Source organism: Xenopus laevis, chromosome 2S (genome assembly GCF_017654675.1).
Source record: "Xenopus laevis strain J_2021 chromosome 2S, Xenopus_laevis_v10.1, whole genome shotgun sequence".
NCBI classification, from domain to species: Eukaryota; Metazoa; Chordata; class Amphibia; order Anura; family Pipidae; genus Xenopus; species Xenopus laevis.
In genome coordinates this window covers 135,790,998-135,812,780 of record NC_054374.1, presented here as the reverse complement: position 1 = coordinate 135,812,780, position 21,783 = coordinate 135,790,998, and the positions used below count along the sequence as shown (strand labels likewise).

The following is a 21,783-nucleotide window of genomic DNA, read 5'->3' as shown; positions in this document are numbered from 1 at the left end:
AAATCAAAATATGAAGAAAAATGTATCAAATTTGTGTTATTCCTTTACAGAAAGTGAAGAAAATTGAATATTAGACTGTTCCAAAAAAGTGTCTGCATTCTTCTTTACAAATTCAAACATTCACTGTATAAACTGAAAAATGTTTCAAGATTTTGCTTTCCTTTGAATCGCTGAACTAATATTTAGTTGTATAATCAGTGTTTCTGAGAACTGCTGCACATCTGTGTTACATGGAGTCCACCAACTTCTGGCACCTGTTACATTCCACAATTCTTCTGCATTTCTTGCTTTTGCCTCAGAAACAGCATTTTTGATGTCACCCCACAAATTTTCTATTGGATTAAGGTTCGGGATTGGGCCGATCACTCCATAATGTCAATCTTGTTGGTCTGGAACCAAGATGTTGCTCGTTTACTGCTGTGTTTGGGGTCTGAAACTGATCCATGATCTCTGGTATGAGATAAATAGGCCCAACACCATAGTATGAGAAACATCCCCATATCATGATGGTTGTGCCACCATGTTTCACTGTCTTCACACTGTACTGTGGATGGAATTACGCGTTGGGGGACTTTTGGGGGCTTTCATCAGTCCACAAAATGTAGTACCATTTCTATTTAGGCTAGTTAATATTTTCTTTGGCAAATTGTAACCTTTTTTTCAACAATGGGTTTGCAGGGGCTTTCTGGAGCTGAACATTGGCTGAGTCTTTGTGGCTATTCTTCTATCCATTTGAATTTTTGTTTTCCATTTTCTTCCACATCTTTAAGGTTTTGCTTGCCATTTTAAAGCATTTGAGATCATTTTAGCTGAGCAGCCTATTATCTTCTGCACTTCTTTATATATGTTTCCCCGCTCCAATCAACTTTTCAGATCAAAGTGTGTTGTTCTTCTGAACAATGTCTGGAACAAACCACTTTATTCAGATTTTCAGAGAGAAATGCACTGTAACCAGCATGCACAACATTTGATGCCTTCCTTCCTTAAAGGAGAACTAAACCCCCAATAAGAAAAGCCCCTACCTACTACCCTAGTTAGTCCCCCTCCTTGCTTCCCCCACCATATAGTTAGTTACCCAAGAAAATGCCACTCAGAGTTTGCTCACGTATCAGTGCAGAGTAAGCGATGTGGAGCTCATGGGCTTACCTGAGTAGTAGGTAGGGGCTTTTCTTATGGGGGGGGGTTTATTTCTCCTTTAAATAAGGGCCATAATTGACACCAATTTTTTCACAGAATGAATGACCTCACTAATTGAATTCCACACTGCTATTATTTGGAACATTTATTATCATTTTGAACAAGCCTCAATAAATGATTCAATCTGTCTGTCGGGTCGGGTTTTCATTAGCAGATGCCAGTAAAGCTATGGATGCACGTATTGTGAGGTTTAGTCTCTGACTTGGATAAAATATTAGGGATTCTCTGGTAAGCCACTGTTGGACAAGAAAAAACTACAGATGCCTATCCATCAAGAAAATGAGAGACACTTGGGAAAAGCTGCATATATGTAGCATATACTGTGGGCTTTAATACTCTTTTGAGTAGCGAAATGGAGGAGGGATTTATCAAATACTCACACATTCTAGGTTTACAATAACACTAATGCTAATCTTGAACAGTTCAGGTATTTCACATTTATTTCACATAGTTTCCTTACAGCGCAAGTGGCCAAAGAATGTAATGGATCTATGGCAGGCAATGTGATGCCCAGCAGGATCTGCTTAGTGGCGGGATCCATCATAGTCAGCTAACCACTGATGAGCTGTAGGTAACATTCCTGTAAAGTACAGTAAGGATATACAATCTGTGGCCCACGTACCTCATTTCCCAACAGGGCCGAGATACAGGCCTCTGAAGCATCACATATAGATGTCAGATCATGACCTCCCTCCAGAGCAAGCACCACTCGGCCTTCTGCTAAGTTCATGAGCTGCTGCGTCATTTGCCCGAAGCCTAAAGGTAGGATGATACATGAAGGTTCCATGAGATTTCCAGCAACAGCAACGAGTATTAAAAATAAAACGGTCCTTAATCATTTGCCAAAGACAGATCTGTTTGCCAGATGTCCTTGGCCATGGCACACACACTTACATTTTGCTGTGACTTTATATCCTCCAAGAGGAGCTGGGTGTCCTTCAGCCGCATCAAACCCAGCAGAAACCAAGACGACATCTGGAGAGAACTCATGGGCAATCGGCATTACCACCGTCCTGGAAAGAGATGAGAGATTAATTATGATAAGACTGATAATAAATAGACACATACATATTTAGGCCCATGCTACATAAATCTTTCATTCTTATTATTCTATTTGAATCAGTATTTTGTAATATTAATACTGCACTTCCATGGCTGTGAATGGCATATAGTGTCAATATACCCCATTAATAGTATGTATAAAGGCACTAATCCACAAATGTCTTTACTGAACATTGCTTTTCTGCATACTTTCTTTAAGACACAAAACATTAGTAGGAGATGCTGAATTGGTTGAATTGAGGCAGTCCCCAGAGAAAACAGCCCTCGACATGCAATTACAGCTGTCTCTGGAAAACTTGCTACGATATACAGATATGGAAATGTTATAAAGATATATGCACACGCATCGAGAACTATTCAACACAAAGAAATGTTTCTTGGAGGAAAAAGAAAGTTTCATTTAGGAGTGGCCTCAGCGCTAGATATATCATTTAGGGATGCGCCGAATCCAGGCTTCAGTTAGGGATTCGGCCTTTTTCAGCAGGATTCAGATTTGGCCGAATCCTTGTGCCTGGCCGAACCGAATTAGCATATGTAAATTAGGGGCGGGTAGGGAAATCATGTGACTTTTCGTCAAACAAAAGAAGAATTTGTTCCACTAGTTCGGATTTCGGCTGATTAGGTCGAATATGAATCCTAATTTGCATATGCATATGCAAATTAGGATTCATATTCGGCCTAATCTTTCACCAAGGATTCGGAAAATCAGCCGAATCCGAACTAGTGGATTCGATGCATCCCTAATAGCATTATAAAGGTAAAACTACAAAGGGCCTAAAAGTTGGAATAATATGTCTGTTTAACAACAGACAGTGGAGTATAGAGGCATGACTTACTTTGTGAGCAGACTCCCTTCTCTCTCTATTAGCATTTATACATAGGCTAAAAGCAGGGACATTGTTTAAACCAGTACTATCTATGTACTATCTACTTGAAATCTCACCGAGGAGCTATTAGATGTTTAAGTACTTCTGTGTCTTGTATAACTGCTACCCATTTCTATTCAGGCCCTGTCCAGTTTTTTATTCAAATAAATACATGGTTGCTAGAGTAACAAGACCTTAGTAACAAGATTGCTGAAACTACAAATGCTGCTGATTATGAAGGTAAATAACTCACAAATAATAAAAAATGAAAACCAATTGCAAATCGTCTCCCAGCCCTTTTAAATACTGCCAACATGTTGTTCAGGCAGGTGTGCCATCAATTAAATCAGTTTCTGTCCAGAGAAGCTTACAATCTAAAGTTCCTAACATGCCCAGGATGGTTTAATGTATAAATCATTGCACTTCCCCAGTGTCTCCCAGTCATTGGTCTAGACATGCCTATTGCCCATGGACCCACAGCTGACGCTTAGCCTACAGAGCTAACACTCTCACTGCCCATAAAAACAAAACATGAGGAAACAGGGATCCTGAGCAGAGCCATGAGCGGAATCATGCTTTCTTTGTACAGTAAACCTATTTATAGAAACCCTTTCAAGTCAATCTGATCCAGATGTGCAATACTGGGAAGGAAGGGGAGGCCTCATACGTGGAAGAGTAAGTAAGATACTGCAGCGACCACATGTAAATTAACCCCTTGTTGCCCGCCGCCTGATGCTGTGCCTGATCTCTGGGTGTAACTTATTGCAGTTAGGGGAAGCAACGTTGCACGAGTGGTGGAACAGCTGGGGAAACATATCATTTTTATACATTGTCTTGTATAAAAATATGAAGGGCAGCCAGCTTCCAAAGCGCTCAGCAGTAACATTCCATGTTGTCTGTGTAGATTTATAATTGCAGGAGAGGGCAATGACTGGCTCAGAATCAACCCAGAACAAACACAAAGGCAATGAGTGTGGATGTGCAGTGCATGAAAGCATGCCATGGGGGGTCTTTACTGCATCACAAAATGCTACTATTCACCTGTCATCTCCTTAAATTCAGCCCTTAGGGCAGCAGCACATAACATTTGTGCTGGGAGAACTGATGCTTAACATTTCTGTGATATTGGGATTCATTTAGTATGATATAGAATTCTAGTATGAAGACATAGCATTTAAAAATACAGGTATGGGATCTGTTATGCAGAAACCTGTTACCCTGAAAACCCTGAATTACAGTAAGGCCATCACCTATATATTTTATTGTAAGCAAATAATTCACTTTTTCTATCAATAATTTCCCTTTTCTCTGTGATATTAAAACAGTGACTCATACTTGATCCCAACTAAGATACAATTAATCCTTATTGAAAAAAAACCTATTGGGTGTACTTGATGTTTAAATTATTTTTAAAAAAATGATCAATATCCAAATTATGCAAAGAACCCCTTATCATTCTGGATTACAGGCTCCATACCTGTAACGGGATCTGCTATATTGCTTGCCTCTGCTCTCTGATTTCTACTGGTTAAAAAATGTGATGCCCTTGTGAGTATTGTGCAGAAACCGTAAGCCAAGGCAAATCATATTATAGCTCTGAGACTTTACAATACAATAGTTAACATAAAGGGGTGGGGGGCGTTCTGTAAGATAAAGCTATTCAGATATTCCATCCATGGCATGTGAAAAGGTCAACCTTCCAAAATCCAAAAAAACCCAAATGTCTGACAAATGCTTTAAAGAAGTAACTGAAAAGAGTTGTTTGGTCTCTGGTGTTCCTATGATACCATGAAGTGCACCATACTGTTCCTTTAAGGAAAACAATAAAGCAAACACATTTGATAATAGTTATTGAGCCATAGTCCAGCACCCATCTCTGTTCTGTTGCCTCTTGTGTATGAATGTGGCATCTGTTAACTGAGCTGTAGCTTTCAATGGGGTATGTGTACATCTTGCCACTAGTAGGCCAGTTATGCTTCTTGTACCTTCCCCCAGTTTTGTAAAAGTAAGACAGGCCTTTAGCAGCTGCTAGTAGTGAAAGAAAACTAAAGGTGGCCATACACGGAGAGATCCGCTCATTTGGCGATGTCGCCAAACGGGTGGAACTCTCCCTGATATGCCCACCTTGAGGTGGGCGATATCAGGCTGATCCGATCGCAGGCCCAGCGATTGGATCATACCGATGGGTAAACGGGAGGTCAGATTGCGGGACCGCATCAACGAACAGATGCGGTCCGTGATCCGACGCGATTTTTAGTCCAGTCCGATCGCCATCTGCCGACTTTCAGCCAGATATATCGATCAGGGAAGCCCGACATAGGGCCCCATACACGGGCCAATAAGCTGCTGACTCCGTCTGTCTGTAGCTTTTATCGCCCCAAGTATGGCCACAATAAATTCGCGAAACGCCCGCGAAAATTCGCGGTAAAAATTCGCCGGCGTCCAAAAAATTTTTTTTCGAAAAACTGGCGCCGGCAAAAACGAGACGCCGGCGCCGTTTCGCGAATTTTTTGCCGTTTCGCGAATTTCGTGCGAAATTCGCGAATTTTTCGGCGAAACGGCGCAAATTCGCCCATCACTATTAAGCACAACATGCACACGATCTGATAGACATTTTAAAAGAGGCTATTTAGTATAGCGGATACTAAGGGGAAGATTTATCGAAAATCTAATTTGAAATTCAAATTCGAAATTCAAATTTTCTATGGTCAAAACTGTCAAATTCAACAAGGGAGTTATTCAAATTAGATTAGGGTTTTTTTTAAAAAATTCTAATTCAGTTTCTGAGATTTATCATACTCTGGCCCTATTCGCCACCTAGAACCTGCCGAATTGCTGCTTAAGTCAATTTGGAGTTGTTTGCAGCCTTCCTGATATTTACATTTTTTGTCGGAGAAAAAGCTCAAATTGAGTTTTTATAATACAAATCTAATTCGATTCGCATGATTCAAGTTTTAATTCAACCAAGTTTAAAAAACTTTATTTTATTACTAAATTTCCATTGGTGGAATTTTCGAATTTAAGGGAGTTTAGGGGAGTTTTTAAAAACTCACATGAATTTGAAATTCGACCGTTGATAAATGTGCCTGCCTTCATGCGGTTTTTACTGTGTTTTTTAAGGCTACTGTCCTGTACTGCATGGAATTGTACTTTTGACAGGGTTTGACATAATTAGTTCATATACTGAATTAAAAGTTCTGTTTTAATTGTGGTATTTACTATCTAAACTGGTTTGCTGGAGGGGAAGGGTATGTATCTTGAAGGTAGACAGTCATATCCCTTTGCTCCTCATTTATTGTAATTTATTTGATACAAACCTGCGGATGGGTAATAACTTTTACCACTAAGCTCAAACTTGTAGTCTGTGTTCAATCAATTAATGGGTAATAGGGACGGGCGAATTTTTTCGCCTTGTTTCGCCGTGGAAATGATGCCCATAGACTTGTATGGTGACGTGTGTCAAAAAAATAAAAAAAGACGCGCGTCAAAAAAATTGCGCCGTGCAACAAACTTTTTTTGGACGCCCATAGACTTTAATGGGCGTTTTTGGCAAAATGAAACGGGACAAATTCGCCCATCCCTAATGGGTAACACTGCTGCTTCCACTTCCCAAATATCCTGGTGTCCCTTTACACTATTTAGAGATCAGCCAGTTTCCTCTACTATAGGTAAATATGCTTTATGTCAGACAGTAAATAAACTATCTATTCTGTAATCGCTCTTCAGGAACAAGCAAAATACCCCTCCAATCACAGAGATCTAGCCGTGTGACCTTTGTATATAATCACAGTGTTATTTATTGGAAATTGAGCAATAGGTGCTTGGAAATTACACCAAGCCCCTTTCTTATTGTAGCGTCACTTCTCTGCACGGCTAACCACAAATCTGGCTCACATCCTTTTTTTTCATGAAACAGGTACAAGGCTTCAGTCAGACACCCTTCCTCTGTGGCCGTGCTAGGTTTCTATTTCTCACAGGGCTCATTATATCTCTGCAGTATAGTGTAATAAGGTTCCCGAGTTCGCTATTGTCCCACATACATCTGCTGATTATTCCTGTGCTGGCAGTGCCATTCCTTGAGTAGTAACACTGGACATTCATATCCCACTGTATTTATAGGCATTTTGCTGCCTGTGCAAAAAGAGTGGGAAGGCAGCAGTACAGAAGCAAAATAACTTATGTGCAATTTAAACTGTTGAGATTGAGACCAAGGGGATATGATGGGGCACCATTAGGGTAATAAAAAGTGCAGTGCTGATAAATTGTTGCAGTGCAAAGAGATCTCACTTGCTGTGCAGAATTGGGTGACTTTAGTAGTTCCTAGCAATCTGCCAAAGGCTCTATTGGGGGAATGTAATATTGGTTGCTAATTTCGCAAAGTGAAAAATATTGCCTTTGCAAACACTTTGCCCCTCACGCGACAGTAGGATCGCGATAGCGAATTTTATGATTTGCGATAGAGCGCAGTGTATTTAATAAAACTTCTTAAAGTGATACTGACACTAAAAATGTTCTTGTCAAAAAATGAATCTACATTAAGGGGCATATTTATCAAGGGTCGAATTTCAAATTGAAAAAAGACCAACCGAAATTAAGTCGAAGGTTTTTTCTTGGTCGAATAAGTCCGTTTTCGATCGAATAGGTCCATATTCGCCCGAATTCGAATTGCACGAATCTAAGGAATATCGCATTCGATCAAATTCGATTTTTCAAAGTCCACCAATTGACTCCAAATAGGTTCTAGGAGGCCCCCCATAAGCTGAAACCGCAATTTCGCCAGGTGTTAGATGGCGAATGGTCGAAGTCAAATTTTTAAAATAAATTTCGATATTCAAATTTCTGAATTTTTTGCAAATTCAGACCATTCCCTAGTCGAAGTACACAAAAAATAGCTTGAAATTCGCATTTTTTTTCAATCGAAAATTCACCTTGACCTTTGATAAATCTGCCCTTAAAAGTTGTCATGTTGATCGTTTTTTTGCTGATAGTTCTGCTTTTGTAAGTAATTGTCACTTGAAGTTCCTAAACCTGACTGTTTTGCCAACCTGACTGTCCCTTCTTAACCTGCCAGTTAGAGTTTCTAATGCTAACAGACTCCTGCTGCACAAATATGGCAGCCCCCTCATAGAGGAACATGGGGGTAAGAAAAGTAATGTAAAGGCATCAGGCAAATACTTTTTTTAGCATTCAAAGACAATGTTATGATAGATAATAAAAAAAGGTTATTTTCTGATGTCAGTATCTCTTTAATGAAAAAGTTGTTACGTTTGCTCCAAAAGTTTAGGCCACCTTCAAGCATCTGTAAAAACGTTTGCAATGTGCAATGAATATTTGCAATGCAATAAAAGCCTGATGAATTACATTGCGACATGCAAATTGTTATTCACAAATTTGTTCTCTTTGCGAATTTTATTACATTTCCCTCTATGTGTCATAATGCACATGAATAATAATTACTGCAATAAATGTAACATTCTCACAATCTAGTTCCTGCAGGATGAGCCTTTCCACAATGACTCTCCTGCTGTATGACATGGGCAAAGCTTGAGTCCTATCTATAATGCAGCTTATTGGAAATAGTAACGAATGCCGCATTTAAGCAAGTTTATCTATAAGGCTTACAGTTTATTGGAAATAGTAATGAATGCAGTGTTTATTATAGAGCAGGAACCAGTAGCTTGCGGCTCCACAACTCTTGCTGAGGTTCATTGGTTAGCCACCGGATGCACGTCCCTACTATAGCACTCTGCAAAAACATGACAGTAACCATGCAATATGGAACACTATGTGCAGGCAAATCATGGCTTTGCTACAGTCAGCTAATGCAATAACCCCTTTGTAAAACATTGACACACAGCTGTGAAGAGAAGACTCAAGGCAAGTTTCAGCAGCAGAGGCAAAGGGCGGAGAGACAGGGTAGTGCTGATAGTGAAGAGTGTCCCTAAATAAGGCTCTCCTTGGATTATGGGATAATGGGCAGCATGCCACTCTGGTATCAAATAGGTTAACTCAAGGACAATCATCATTAGTATGTCCATGCAAACAAAACTAAAAAAAAAAAAACCATATTAAACTTCTAAAGAACAGAAAAACTAAAATGGTTGTGATTATATTATGAACAATATTGTGACCTTCACAGATATAGTCCCTTTAGAGGATAACTACATTTACAGGCAAGGTTATTCCATGTGCTCAACTTTCTGCATGATATTAGGCTCCCAGGCTGCCAATGTATACACTCACCAAAGGAAACAGCCACAGTCAGTTCCATCTATGATTTTCAGGAGCTGATGCATGGACACCAATATTCCCTGATGTATAACATTGTTCTGGCTGATTCAGGAGTGTAATACAGATTAAGCAGACCCTGCGGCTGCAGGGGGCCCAGGAAGTGTAGGGGGCCCCATAAGGCCCTAATTAATGAACAATTTTAACATATATTGGTAAAACAGGACAACCTCTGGATTTGTTGGGGACCTTAAAATGAATTTGCTGTGGGACCCAGTAACATTATTGGGTTGATCAAACTTTATTTATGTTATATTGCATATGCTATTTTAAGCATGCACCTGTTTCTTTCCCTTCAGTGCATACATTTTTACAAGCTCCCTACATATATCTGTGAAAGTTTTAATCATTTTTCCACAAGTATTTTAGCAATTGTGTTCTTCAATGCATGTTTCCTAATTCCTTTAGCCCATCCCACTGAGAATACGTGAGGTGTGCCTTGTTACTTTGCAGCACCAGTCAGTTACAAGTTGGTTTCATAGTGTGATGTGTCTTGGGGAATATTCATTCACTTAAGGTTTATGTTGTGCCTAGAACGTGTACAAATGGAGGACCTAATATCGTAGTGAGGGGGAACAAGGCTGTGTTGAGGTTGCCTAGGAATACCTGTACTGTGGACACCCAGAGGGATTCAGTCCCCAGCTCTTCTCATCCGGCACTTTCCAACAGCACTAAAATGAGCTAAAAGTTCAGAAAAGACAGAAACGAAAAGGAGTGAAAAGTGGGAGCAGAAAAGAGGAAGTGGGAAATCTGGAAAAAGGAAGCAGGAAGGACAGTGGGAGGCAAGACAGCAACACGAAGGCTTACCGAAAAGCTGTGAGGTATTCCACATCCCCCATTGGAGGCTCCAAACCGCCTGTCCATGCAACATTGACATTGAAACCTTCACCATTCCCAGCACCAACCTAAAACAAAGAACAGTCACATGTTTAAAGCTCCCTTTCTTTCCAAATGACCACCTTAATAATATTTGCATGAGTTTAAAAATGAAGAGATGGTGACCAATGAAAAGGTCAGGGAAAAAGCATTTAGCAGATCTCTGTAAAGAGTGGTAAAATACTAGGCCACTATGTCTGATAAAGTCTATTTGTCTTGTTACTACATCCATTACCCACAAGGTCTCCCACAAATGCACTTATTATCACGTGCTCATATTTCCGTTATCATAAGCCCTTCTATCTGATGAAAGGTCTTCTAGGTATTGGACACTTGGGTCTCTAAGGTCCTCTCTATGGTATATTGGCTTTGTATATAGGGAGATGCTAGGTAAAGTCAGCAGCATTTGGGGCCTGTTGTTTGGGCTTGGCTTTGCAGAGACTTCATTTATAAGAGCTCCATTTCTTTCTTTATACTGATATTGCAGAGCTTAAAGGCTCCTTTAACCGTTAAACCGGAAAGTTAAGTAAGGAAATCACGACCCCCCTCTCATTCTTAGTGAATGGGTTACATCAAGATCAAAACTCTCCATCTCATCCAGTGTTATTGGTTTGGTAGATCTGCAGTTTAATCTTGGCTTCTCGTGTAGTTTAAGTGTTAACAGCCCAAGAGATAAAAGTTCTCTCTGTAGGCATAAAATGATGAAATTCAAGCATTCTGTCCATCATTTTTATAACATTGGTTTCAAAGGAGTTATTTCGAGCAGGAACGCATATTTCCCCATCTGTTCTGCATCTTCCCTCCCTTTTTCTCACAAAATCCTTTGTTCCTCAGAATATCAAAGTGATGATGATAAAGTGTTTACAATGCAAAATCCTCTTAGCCCTTCACCCCCCAGAGTCCCTTCTGTTGTAGAACTTGCACATGATCTGGAATGTCAGTTCTAGATTCTTTTATAGACTTTTAATGGTGACACATGGCTGCTATTAGAGCAAGCCTTAGGTTTACCATGAAAACTATGCATCACTACTGTGTGACAGACAGCCGGTGTCACCATGCTGCTATTGGAATGTAACACTTCTACAATGTTACAGTCTCAAAATATTGGCAGATCTGGAAATTCTTCAGTCACCTCATCAGCTGCTCCACTGCCCGGGAAAAAGTTGCCATCATCATGTCGATGCAAAGAGATATACAGCACGTTAGGGTCCGTGTAAAATACTCGTTGTGTTCCGTTTCCGTGGTGTACATCCTGAGGGGAAAAATTATTTGTTCATCAATCACAAGGACCTTTATGGAAAACTTCCAAACAAGAATTTAGAATTTCTGACTTTCCAAATACTAAACGCTTGCAGACTTTTGATTGCTAGAAACTGGAAAAATACAAGATGTCCCTAGTATTACCCAAGTACAAAGAGAGGTGACCAACAAGTTAGAATAGGAAAAAAACTGTGCAGAGGAGTTTAGGGGGGGGGTGAACTGTTTTGGAAGCTCACAAACTATAGATGTCTAAAGTCAAAATCTAGTTTATATACAGTTTATATGTATTGTAACTAGCCTGAGAGACATACAGATGTAATACAGGTTACTACCTTTGTTTGTTTATTTTGTGTTTTTTTGTGTGTATTTTATTTTGTTTAACTCAATGAGTATACCTGCAATGATCTTTCTAGACCATTTTAAACCAATATAATGATTGTATTGTTGAAAACTAATATAAATTGTCGGACAAAAACAAAACACAAGGACAAAATATGCTTCAAAACATAAGGTCCCCAACTTCTAGAGCGAATTGTGGCAACCATAAGTCAGATGTTCAAAACCACCCTTCTACCAGATATCAACCATGCCAAACCATAAGTGATTTAGTCAAACCACAAAGGAGCATAGAATTAAGAAGGCATTAAAGAAAGCTGTCCATATCATGAACTCTCTTAAGAAGATATGGTAGCCCTCTAACTGAGTGAAAGCCTGAAAATTACACAAATTCTGATATCCAGGTTATTGCATTAGAAGAACAGCCTTCAGATCTACATGGACATTAGTCCTCAGAAAGCAGGGCTACAATATATCAAGGTAAGGAGACCATGGAACTCTCTCCAATTAAATATGAAACCATGACAATAGGGAAGCCATGCTGGAATTAACAGCTGAAAACCCAAATCATTGACAGCTCCAAACCAAATGAACCACATCTTACTCACAACCAATGCACAGCTTTATCCAACCGTAACCACAGATCCAAAACACAGCAAAAAGTCCAAACTCATGCAATTTCACCTCCAAATATATGCAGCACGAAAACAACTATGCTTCATTCCCATGACCTTGGGGGGGGGGTAGTGCAAGTGGAGCCACACTTCATTTCCACACCCAGGGTGAAACTACTTTAGGGTTTAGTAAATGACATGCCAAACAGACAAACCCATTACTTTAAGTGCTATTAACAGAAAACCACAATGCACTGCCCAAGTGCCAAGTCTTCAGAAAAATGCAATACTCTTCCAAAGGAAAGCGGAACCACAAAATAAACATTTTCAATTCAGGTATTTTCCCTGCATTCCTTCTACGTTAAGAACAGCGAACATCGATGGTTGTAAGAAACACTGGGAGTCATATATAAACACTGGGCTCATTTGCACCTGGGCAGTTACCCACAGCAACCAATCAGATGTTTGCTTTCATTGTTTTCCTTGCAGCTGGCTGGAGAAATCTAATCACTGATTGGCTGTTATGGGTTACTGCCCAGGTGCAAATATGCCCAGTGTTTATAAATGTGCCCTACTTTGTTTTATAAAGTCTAGTAAAGGCTTAGCAACCAGTGACGTGTTGCTAAACTGAACAAAATTAACTACTATATCGCTGATACTTTTTGCCCATGCTTTTATTTACTGTAACCCCTTAATTACAGGATAATCTCATGGTTAACTCTTTCGACACACCTTTGCTAACAAACTGTAACAGAACTGTTACATAACCCTTTAGATTATTGGTTTAAAACGGATGCCCTTTGTATAACTTCACATAAAACTGGCCAGAGTACGCTTCTACAATTTGCAATATTACTTTTTTAAGATTTCATGGTATTTACAGTTTTTATAGTTCATTTACAGATGCTTCCCTACTTAGTTCTACTGTTCCTGACACATGAATGTTAGAACTGAGCAGAGAAGCTTCCTGTTTCAGTAAAATAATATTCAGTTCAGCTCCGTTTACGCATCTATGATATGGCTAACAGGTTATCTAAAAGAAAAGAAAATAGTAAATAAAAAAGGTTTTCAGAACTCTAAGCTATTGTATAGTAAGCTATTGCAGAGCAATGCATTAACACACTCTGCTTACATTTCATTTTGGTAGGCTCTATAAAATAGCAGCCTCAATACAAAGACATGGTTCTATTGCTTAGTGCACTTACCCAGTCCACAATGAGGATCTTTCTCACATCGTGTCTTAGTTGCAGTTGTTTTGCTGCAATGGCCACTGAGTTAAAGAAGCAGAACCCCCTATAGGGAAAATAAAGTCCATCAGTATACACTCCTCTGCTGTCGCACTGTGTAATGATCAGCTCCATGTACAGAACTGATTAATAAACTCATAGACGCATAACACACTGATGTTCAGATGAAGGTCAAACAAAATACTTTTCTTACATTGCCGTTGAGGGGTCTGCATGATGTCCTGGGGGTCTCACTAACGCAAAGCCATTCTGCATAAAATAAAGAAAGGACTCGTTTGCTAAAATTTCAGAGAATTTTTTTATTTTCTAAATTGCAACCTTTGACACCTTGTGTAGATTCTGTCTTCAGCCATTATCCTATAACTATTTGCTATAGGATAAGATAGTTAAGGATAGTTAAGATCTTTTATAACAGGCATGCAATTTTTTTTAGGAGTAATAAATAGAAAAAGTGCTTTAAAAAAACCTACAGGAATTATAGAAATAAATGTCATATATCAGTTATAATTAATGCTTAGTGATGTCATGACACATGACTCACTGAAACTTGCGTGTAATAATGAGATAATGTACCCCATACTATAAAATATGAAGGTATTAGAAGTTACCTTGGGGTTTATTATTTGATCCTTATGACCTTGGGCAATCATTGTATATTTTTGCCTTATGTACTCATAAAGACTGATAAAGATTGCAAGCTCTATGGAACATTGTGGGGTGCATTGTGCCTTTAATGTAAATCACTGTACAAAGAGAGTAAATGTCATAATCATCTAGCTCATACAACATGCAACTTAATTGATGGGACAAGCGTATCTTACCTTCAGCTCTCGGCTGGCAACTTTAAATGCCAGATCAATGACACTGCCTGCTGCCCAGCGTGCTGCATTGGAGGAGTGGAGTTCATTCCAGATGGTATCACTGTCCACCTGGGAGAGGAATTATAAGTGGGTAAGACATTGGAGATTCTAGGGGTAAATAACTGTATCCATTTGCCCTTGTGCATGGTTTGTATACGATTTATATCCCTATGTTCGCTGAAAAATTAGTGAATTTCCAGCGAAATTCGCTAAACGGCGAAGAAATTTCTAAATGTGAATTTTGACGCCGCATCAACATTTTTTGGACGCCAGCGACAAATCTGAGGCCGGCAACAATTTGACGCACATTAAAGTCAATTGGCGCCTTTGATTTTTGACGCAGGCGAAAATCCGATGAATTTTGACGGTAATTTCGCAAATTTATTCACCGATGGCAAATGCGGAAATTTACCGCAAATTTGCGCCTGGCGAATAAATTCGCCCATCACTACCCTTAAGATAAGGTTAAATATTTAATTTTATTTATATATATCCGCACTCTTGACTATCTAACTCATTTATAGAGTAATTTATTCAGACATATTATGATGTGATTTCGTTTTTTTTTTTAATTTATTCTCTTTATTTCCAACAAACAGGTATAATATAGTAATGACTTGATGTCAGCTCTTGCTTTTATTTGTATAAAGTAACCTTGTTTGCATAAAATGTTCATGCTTTTCTCCCCCCGCCTGTATCCCCTTTAACCTCCTTGAAAAAAGATAAATAAAAGATTTGGGGAAAAAAGTAAACATTTAAACTGGTTACTATGGGTTACTAGACCTAGTATGGACTTTGTGACTTTACATTAAATGCTTAAATTTACATTGTTGCCTAAGGCACAGGAGAATAATTAAGTTGCAGGACAACATATGTAGCATTTGGCCTTTTTTTTAGTAACCATCTAATAACCATTTTTGCTCGCCTTTTGTTACATGAGCCCAGCGTATGCTCCCTTGCACAATGACATATAATAATATCATTATAATACAACTTCTTGATATATAAATGTAACACAGTACAGGACATAATTATAGATATAAGGCCACACTAACACATTCCCAAAATGTCATTTCAGATCATTGAGTAACATCTACATGGATCTGTTAATAGGCATGTATCTTCTGTAGGTCATTACAAGTACCTGAGGGAGTTTAATACATCTGGCAAAGGAATCCTCGGATGTCTAAGCGTATTAGCAGGCTCGCGAGCGCAAGCTCAGAACTTTAATGTGCATATGTATAAAACACTTAATGATTTTGGGTGAGGCTAAAGCCCAAAAGCCTATGCCTGCTTGTGCCTCTGATCTCAATTATGGTTTGTTTTTAAGAATAAACGCACTGGAAAGGAATTTATTTTATCTTTTTTTTCTCCTTTTTTCTTCTTCTTCTTTCATTTCCCGTGAAACATCTTGTTTTCATCAGAATCGCGTCAGCGCCAGGGAAATAACAAAGGAGACACGGAAAAACCTGGGGGATTCTGGGATAATCAAACCCATGTGTGAGGCCTTAACTCAATCATCCCCTGAGGTTTAGATTGCCTGACATACTGCTCAAGTTGGGTGAATCAGAGTAGAGACATGCTGCAGTGCAGAGGGGCAGTGCTGTGCAGGGGTGTAAGATGCTAATGCCTGTGGATTTCAGCCATTTTGCCTGATGTGTCTTCCTGAGAAGAGACAGTGCTGACACTTTTAGGCAAGAAAATCCCAGAAGACACCTTTCTAGAAGGAAACAATTTTGTGGTGACACATACGAATACCTGGGTATATGGCAGGGCATTAGCCAGAGGCAACTAGAAAAAATAATGGAGCCCCCACTGAAGGGAGATCAACCCATTTATTAAGAGGAACACAGGGGAAAGAATATTTGGATATTCTCTTCCCCTGGGGCCGAACGATCAGATTACAACAAGGAGCAATGGGCTCCAACAGGTCGAGTGCCGGGAAAAATGAAACCTTCCCGATATTGTGGTGATATCGTGGGCAGATATTGATCGGGAAGTCCCGTCGGAAGCCCCCATATACAAGGGCAGATAAGATGCTGAATTAGTCTTAAAGGACCGATATCGGCAGCTTTAATCTGCCCATGTATGGCCACCTAACATGTAGGCTCAGGAGATCTAAGAAATATGGGAGAATGCAGGACAAAACCAAGGCAGTAAACTTTGACTTCGCAAAGTGCTTTAGTGGCAAAGTAGATGCTCCACTTCATGCTTCGGGTTAGACATAAAGGGCCTAGCACGAAACATGTAGTGGAGCACCTACTTCCCCAATAAAGCACTTTGCAGTCAAAGTTTAATGACTTGGATTTGTCCTGCATTCTGCCATATTTCTTTGATCATGTAATTTGAGGTGTTGACACAGGATACCCCTGAAGGATAATCTACAGAAGAACCGTTATTGGTGATCTACCTAATCATATAACTTGGCTCAGGAGATCTCACTGGGTCCACACTCAAAGGGTGCCAATACAGCAGCACTTGTGAGTATGTGAGGTACCTCTTTTCTGAGTAGAGGCTTTAACTATGGGATAGTCAGTATAACTAAGACAGATGGTGTCAGTGAAGAAGCTGCAACTGTGTTATAGTGTGTATTATGAGGCAAGTTGTTGCCAGAGGAAGGGGCTGTAATTGTGGGATATTGTGTACAGCAACAGAAGATGTGTCAGTAATGTTGAAACAGTTATTGAAGAATAGCTCTTAACATCCACTGAACGCTAAGGGGGTTATCTACTAAACTCCTAATGCAAAAATTACGAAAAAATTTGTGATCTTCTTTTATAAAATCTTACTTTTAAAAAATCACGATTTGTTTGGAATTTACTAAACCCTGAGGATGGAAAAGTCTGAATCTGAAAATCCGGCATCTCAGACCTGTCCAGGTTGCATATAAGTCAATGCGAGAAGTCCCAATGATTTTTTGATGTGCGCTGGGTTTTTGTGCAATACCCTGAAGATTTCGGGTAAAAATTCCGAAAAAATCGTGAAATTCGTGAAAATCAGATGAAAAGATCGTGAAAATCGAATTTTTTTCCCGCAAAGCAAATTTTCAGGAAAATGTAATAATAAATAAGCGTAAAAAACCCGAGCGGATTTGATCAAAGTTTGTAGCAGAAAATACTGAGGTAAATTCGGGTTTTGATAAATAACCCCCTAAAAGTTGTTGATGTTATTAAAATTTTAGCAAAGACTGTATTTTCTCTATGTTCTCCCAAGGACCTGTGCCTGGAGCAACAGCTTAGGTTGCCTATATAAAAAAAAACAACAAAAAACACTCTAAGGGTTAGTCCATACAAGGAGATTCGGGGAGATTTTGTCGCCTGGCGACTAATCGCCTTGTCTTCTGAGTGAAAATCTCCCCGAACTGCCTCAGCTTGTTTTCCCATAGGCTACAATGAAAAGTCACCTGCGCTAAAGCACATGCGGCGATGCATTTTCAATAGTCGCCCAAAGGTGACTTTTCATTGTAGCCTATGTGTCTCCTCATGTGACCCTAAAGCTCATTAGCCGATGTGGGATCCTGCAGCAATTTGATTGGCTCATGCACAATTGTCTATGCACAAATACCAATCAGACAAGGTGGCCAGACGAGGGGAGAAATGCCTTGGCCAGTAGTATTATAGTTCCACAACAGCTGGAAAGGGGCAGGTTGAATTATTAATGATACTAAACTCTATAGTTAGTATAGGTTTGGGTATAAAGAATTTATGTAAAAGTAGAGAAGGGTGTGTGTATGGATGCTGGGTTTTCATTTGGAGGGGTTGAACTTGATGGACTTTGTCTTTTTTTCAACCCAATTTAACTATGTAACTATGTAATTAATGTAAATTAATGTGAGACTTGTATTTGAGTTAAGAAAAGAGAAGAGTGAAGACAAGATTTAATTTGCAGTGCTCCCTGTACTTGTTCACGTGACAATCATATTGTAGATCCGAACACCTAAACAGCACTATGTCCTCCCTTTTACTGCCTGATACTGTGCAATAGCACCAACCAATAACTGCTCAGTATCAGCACTGATGGCATGATACTCATTGAGGAATCCACTGGTTCTGATTCCCGTTTTGTCAAATATTTGTGTAACAGGGCTATACGGAAAACTTTAGTGCATTGTACATTTATGCTTCTACAGGACGAGCCTGTTACTGCAGGGGCAGAGTAGGGCAGGCAGATCTTTGCATGTGTGTATAGTAAGCAGCTCATATATATGGAGGTAGCACTGTTGGGTGTATCAAGGCAGGGCTTGGAGTACTGAGCCAGGATGAATTTGTTGTTCTGAGGACTGTAAAAAGGAAGTGCTTTTGGGATTATTATCTATATAGTGAAATGTATCTGAGTCAATGTGCATTATACAGGTAACAGGGCATTGCCTGAATATTTCATTTCTGATGGATATCTCTACGTACCCCAAGTCCTCCGCACGGCAGCATTACAAACATCCTTTGTGAGAGAATTCCTGTAAAATAAACCCCACTTTGGTCAATTCGGCACAGTAAACAATACAAAAGAACAATTTAAAGTATATGTATTCTGTAATACACATTCTGGGGCAGTATAAAACTGAAATTTACCAAACAGCACCACTTCAAACACCATGTCAATGATGCCATTTTTTAAAGCTGTGTGATGATAATGTGTCAATGCTCGTCAAGTGTAAAAAAATCCCACTCTTTCTCTATGTCTATTAATAACATTTATAATAAGCACAGGTATTTGATATAATAGTAATGGTCTCACTTGTGTCCAGGAGAAAGGGGACATCTAGTTTTCTTTTCAAAAACAATTTTGTACTGCTTTCTAATTTTAAAATGCTATATTTCAGTTTAATAAGTAACGGCCCTGTATTGTACCTTTAATACAGTGTTTCTATCCTGATACCTCATTTATAAGCCCCTTCAAGCTAACAACCCCCGAGCTGCTGCAAGCCACAAATCCTGGTATCCTCACGAGTTCTCAGAAGTTGGAGAGAAACTGCGGCAATATGAATGAAAAGATAAGACTATACTGCCGCCTAGTGGCAGACCAACACATAGCGCCTATCTGAAATGCATGATGTATATCTGATTAATAGCACCAAAGTTCTGTAAACCTTGGAACAGATTTCAAATTCATTTAAACCAATTTCTGTAGAAAGAAGAATTATTGTTTTGCTCTGTTGTTGTATAAATACCAATGGGCAGGATTTGGCTTCTGAATACAGCAGAGATTAATAAATGACAGGACAAGTTAAGAGGGAGCAGTACCTGCAAGCTTGCGGTTATCCAGTTTGAGTCTGTTGAGGGGATTGGTTCCATAGAGTAGAACATGGGTTTCTGTGTGAACAGACTGCAGCTCCTCTAATGTAGCCTTCCTCCCCCGGATACACTATGATATACAGACAGGAACATGGATTAAGGAACATGCATGTAGAATTAAAGAGAAATGTGGAATCCTGTTAGTGGTGTAGGGTATTCAATCCATTAAAGCCGCCCAGCACTCCACAGATTCATCAAGTCCCAGAAATATACATATTTACAGTGTGTCCACATTTTAAAGGGGACATTTAACCACCGATATAAATGTAAAATTGTTCAGAATGCTCACTTTAGATATAATTTAGAAATAATTACCTTTGTTGTATCATTTTAACAAAACAGGACCCCTACAGCCATCCACACTTACTTCACAATGATTGCGTAAGCCTCTCTCTTGTAAGCGGGACCAGATGCTTTGGATTCTCCCAGCATGCTCTGGGTGATTGCTGTTGTCTCCACAAGTACACTGATGTTTCAGCATTACTGAGTCATACACAATTCCTGTGTGTAAGTTAAAGAAAGAAAATAAATAATATTTTAATATTGAGGAGGTAAATAAGGTATCATCAGCTGACAGAGCAGAGAGCGTTACGTGCAGTTCATTAATTAAAGGGGAAGTTCACTTCAAATTAATTTAAATTAACTTTACCCTAATAAAAACTTAGCGACCAGATAGTAGAAATGATTCCAAACATGAACTGCATTCAAAAGACTATAAACCTGTTATTTTAATTATTATGTCTCCATTAGCCCATAAAAACACGTACTGTATGTGAGAGCTGCTGACTTCGGGAAGGCATGGACGTTTAAGGGGCCCTGGCCACCAATTTTCTCATAATGTGGGGGGGGGGGCCCTGGCCACCAATTTTGTCCACCAATTTTTTTTCTCATGTGGGGTCCTAGCTACCAATATTTTTTAATGGGGGGGCCCTAGCCACAAATGTTTTTTTATGGGTGGCCTTGACCACCAATATCTTTTTATTTTTTATTAACATGTGGGAACCCTAGCCACTAATATTTTTTTTGTTTTTTTACTGTGTGGTGGGGGGCGGACCTGTGGGGTGGGCAGGGTGGACCTGTAGGTGGGGCTTGCGGTGGGTGCAGCCAAGGGGGCCCAGGAAATTTTGTCGTATGGGGCCCTGCGATTTCTTATGGCGGTTCTGGATGGAAGCATGGAAAATACAGCCTCCTTATATTTGATGAGGCTGCACATTCCTGATTATTTAATAATATATACATATAAACATGTATTAATATACACATACATGTACTGTTATATTTGCTTCACCAAGGGACCCCTCTGAAATATACCTGAATGAGCTTTTATAATCTTCTCATTTCTCCCACCTAGGGGCCATATGGCTGAATTTAGCCCACTTGAGGGCTAAAAAGGGAGTTCAATTGCTGCTTTGGTATTTCTGTTTGCATTGAGACCTTATATTTGGGGCTCCCCAGATCATGTCCAACTTTAAACTCTTCCTTTGAATGCTAAGGTTGCACACATTTCTGCAGGAAGGTGAAAAAAAACCATGCAGCATCTGTCCATGAAAGGCTGCACTGAACCAGTGTTACTGTAGGTACCTGTAGTGAAGCGAGGCTTGGTAGCTTGTTCTGGCATTGGAATTGACATTGCTTTGGCAGAAGGCTCTTGAGCTGGCAGAGATGCAGAGGCTGGAGAGGACTTTGCTCGGGAAAGTGGGCGATGCCCACCTGGCATCATGGGGATCATTAGCGTATCCAATGGCCGTTTCCCAGGTCTGTGGAGGCTGGATTCATAAAAATAGGCCTATGGAGGAACTGAGTGTTAAAGAGTTTTCCTGAAGCAAACTACAGTAGCCATAATAACAACATTAACCTTCCTAAAATATATCGATTTGTTTCAAATA

At 39.6% G+C, this 21,783-nt stretch overlaps 1 protein-coding gene across 5 annotated transcripts in view; it reads right to left on the bottom strand.

Annotated features, from left to right (window-relative positions):
- The window catches only part of hdac7.S (histone deacetylase 7 S homeolog), a 204,007-nt gene that overhangs the window by 3,685 nt on the left and 178,539 nt on the right, over window positions 1–21,783 (bottom strand). For all 5 annotated transcript variants that reach the window (XM_018250116.2, XM_018250114.2, XM_018250112.2 and 2 more), the window contains 11 exons: window positions 21,479–21,683; window positions 20,265–20,398; window positions 19,847–19,967; window positions 19,010–19,059; window positions 14,568–14,675; window positions 13,940–13,995; window positions 13,705–13,792; window positions 11,422–11,541; window positions 10,221–10,318; window positions 2,092–2,210; window positions 1,820–1,953 (listed from right to left, as the gene is read on the bottom strand). In XM_018250116.2, the coding sequence (XP_018105605.1) occupies window positions 1,820–1,953; window positions 2,092–2,210; window positions 10,221–10,318; window positions 11,422–11,541; window positions 13,705–13,792; window positions 13,940–13,995; window positions 14,568–14,675; window positions 19,010–19,059; window positions 19,847–19,967; window positions 20,265–20,398; window positions 21,479–21,683 (1,233 nt within the window). The remainder of the gene's footprint in view (window positions 1–1,819; window positions 1,954–2,091; window positions 2,211–10,220; window positions 10,319–11,421; window positions 11,542–13,704; window positions 13,793–13,939; window positions 13,996–14,567; window positions 14,676–19,009; window positions 19,060–19,846; window positions 19,968–20,264; window positions 20,399–21,478; window positions 21,684–21,783) is intronic.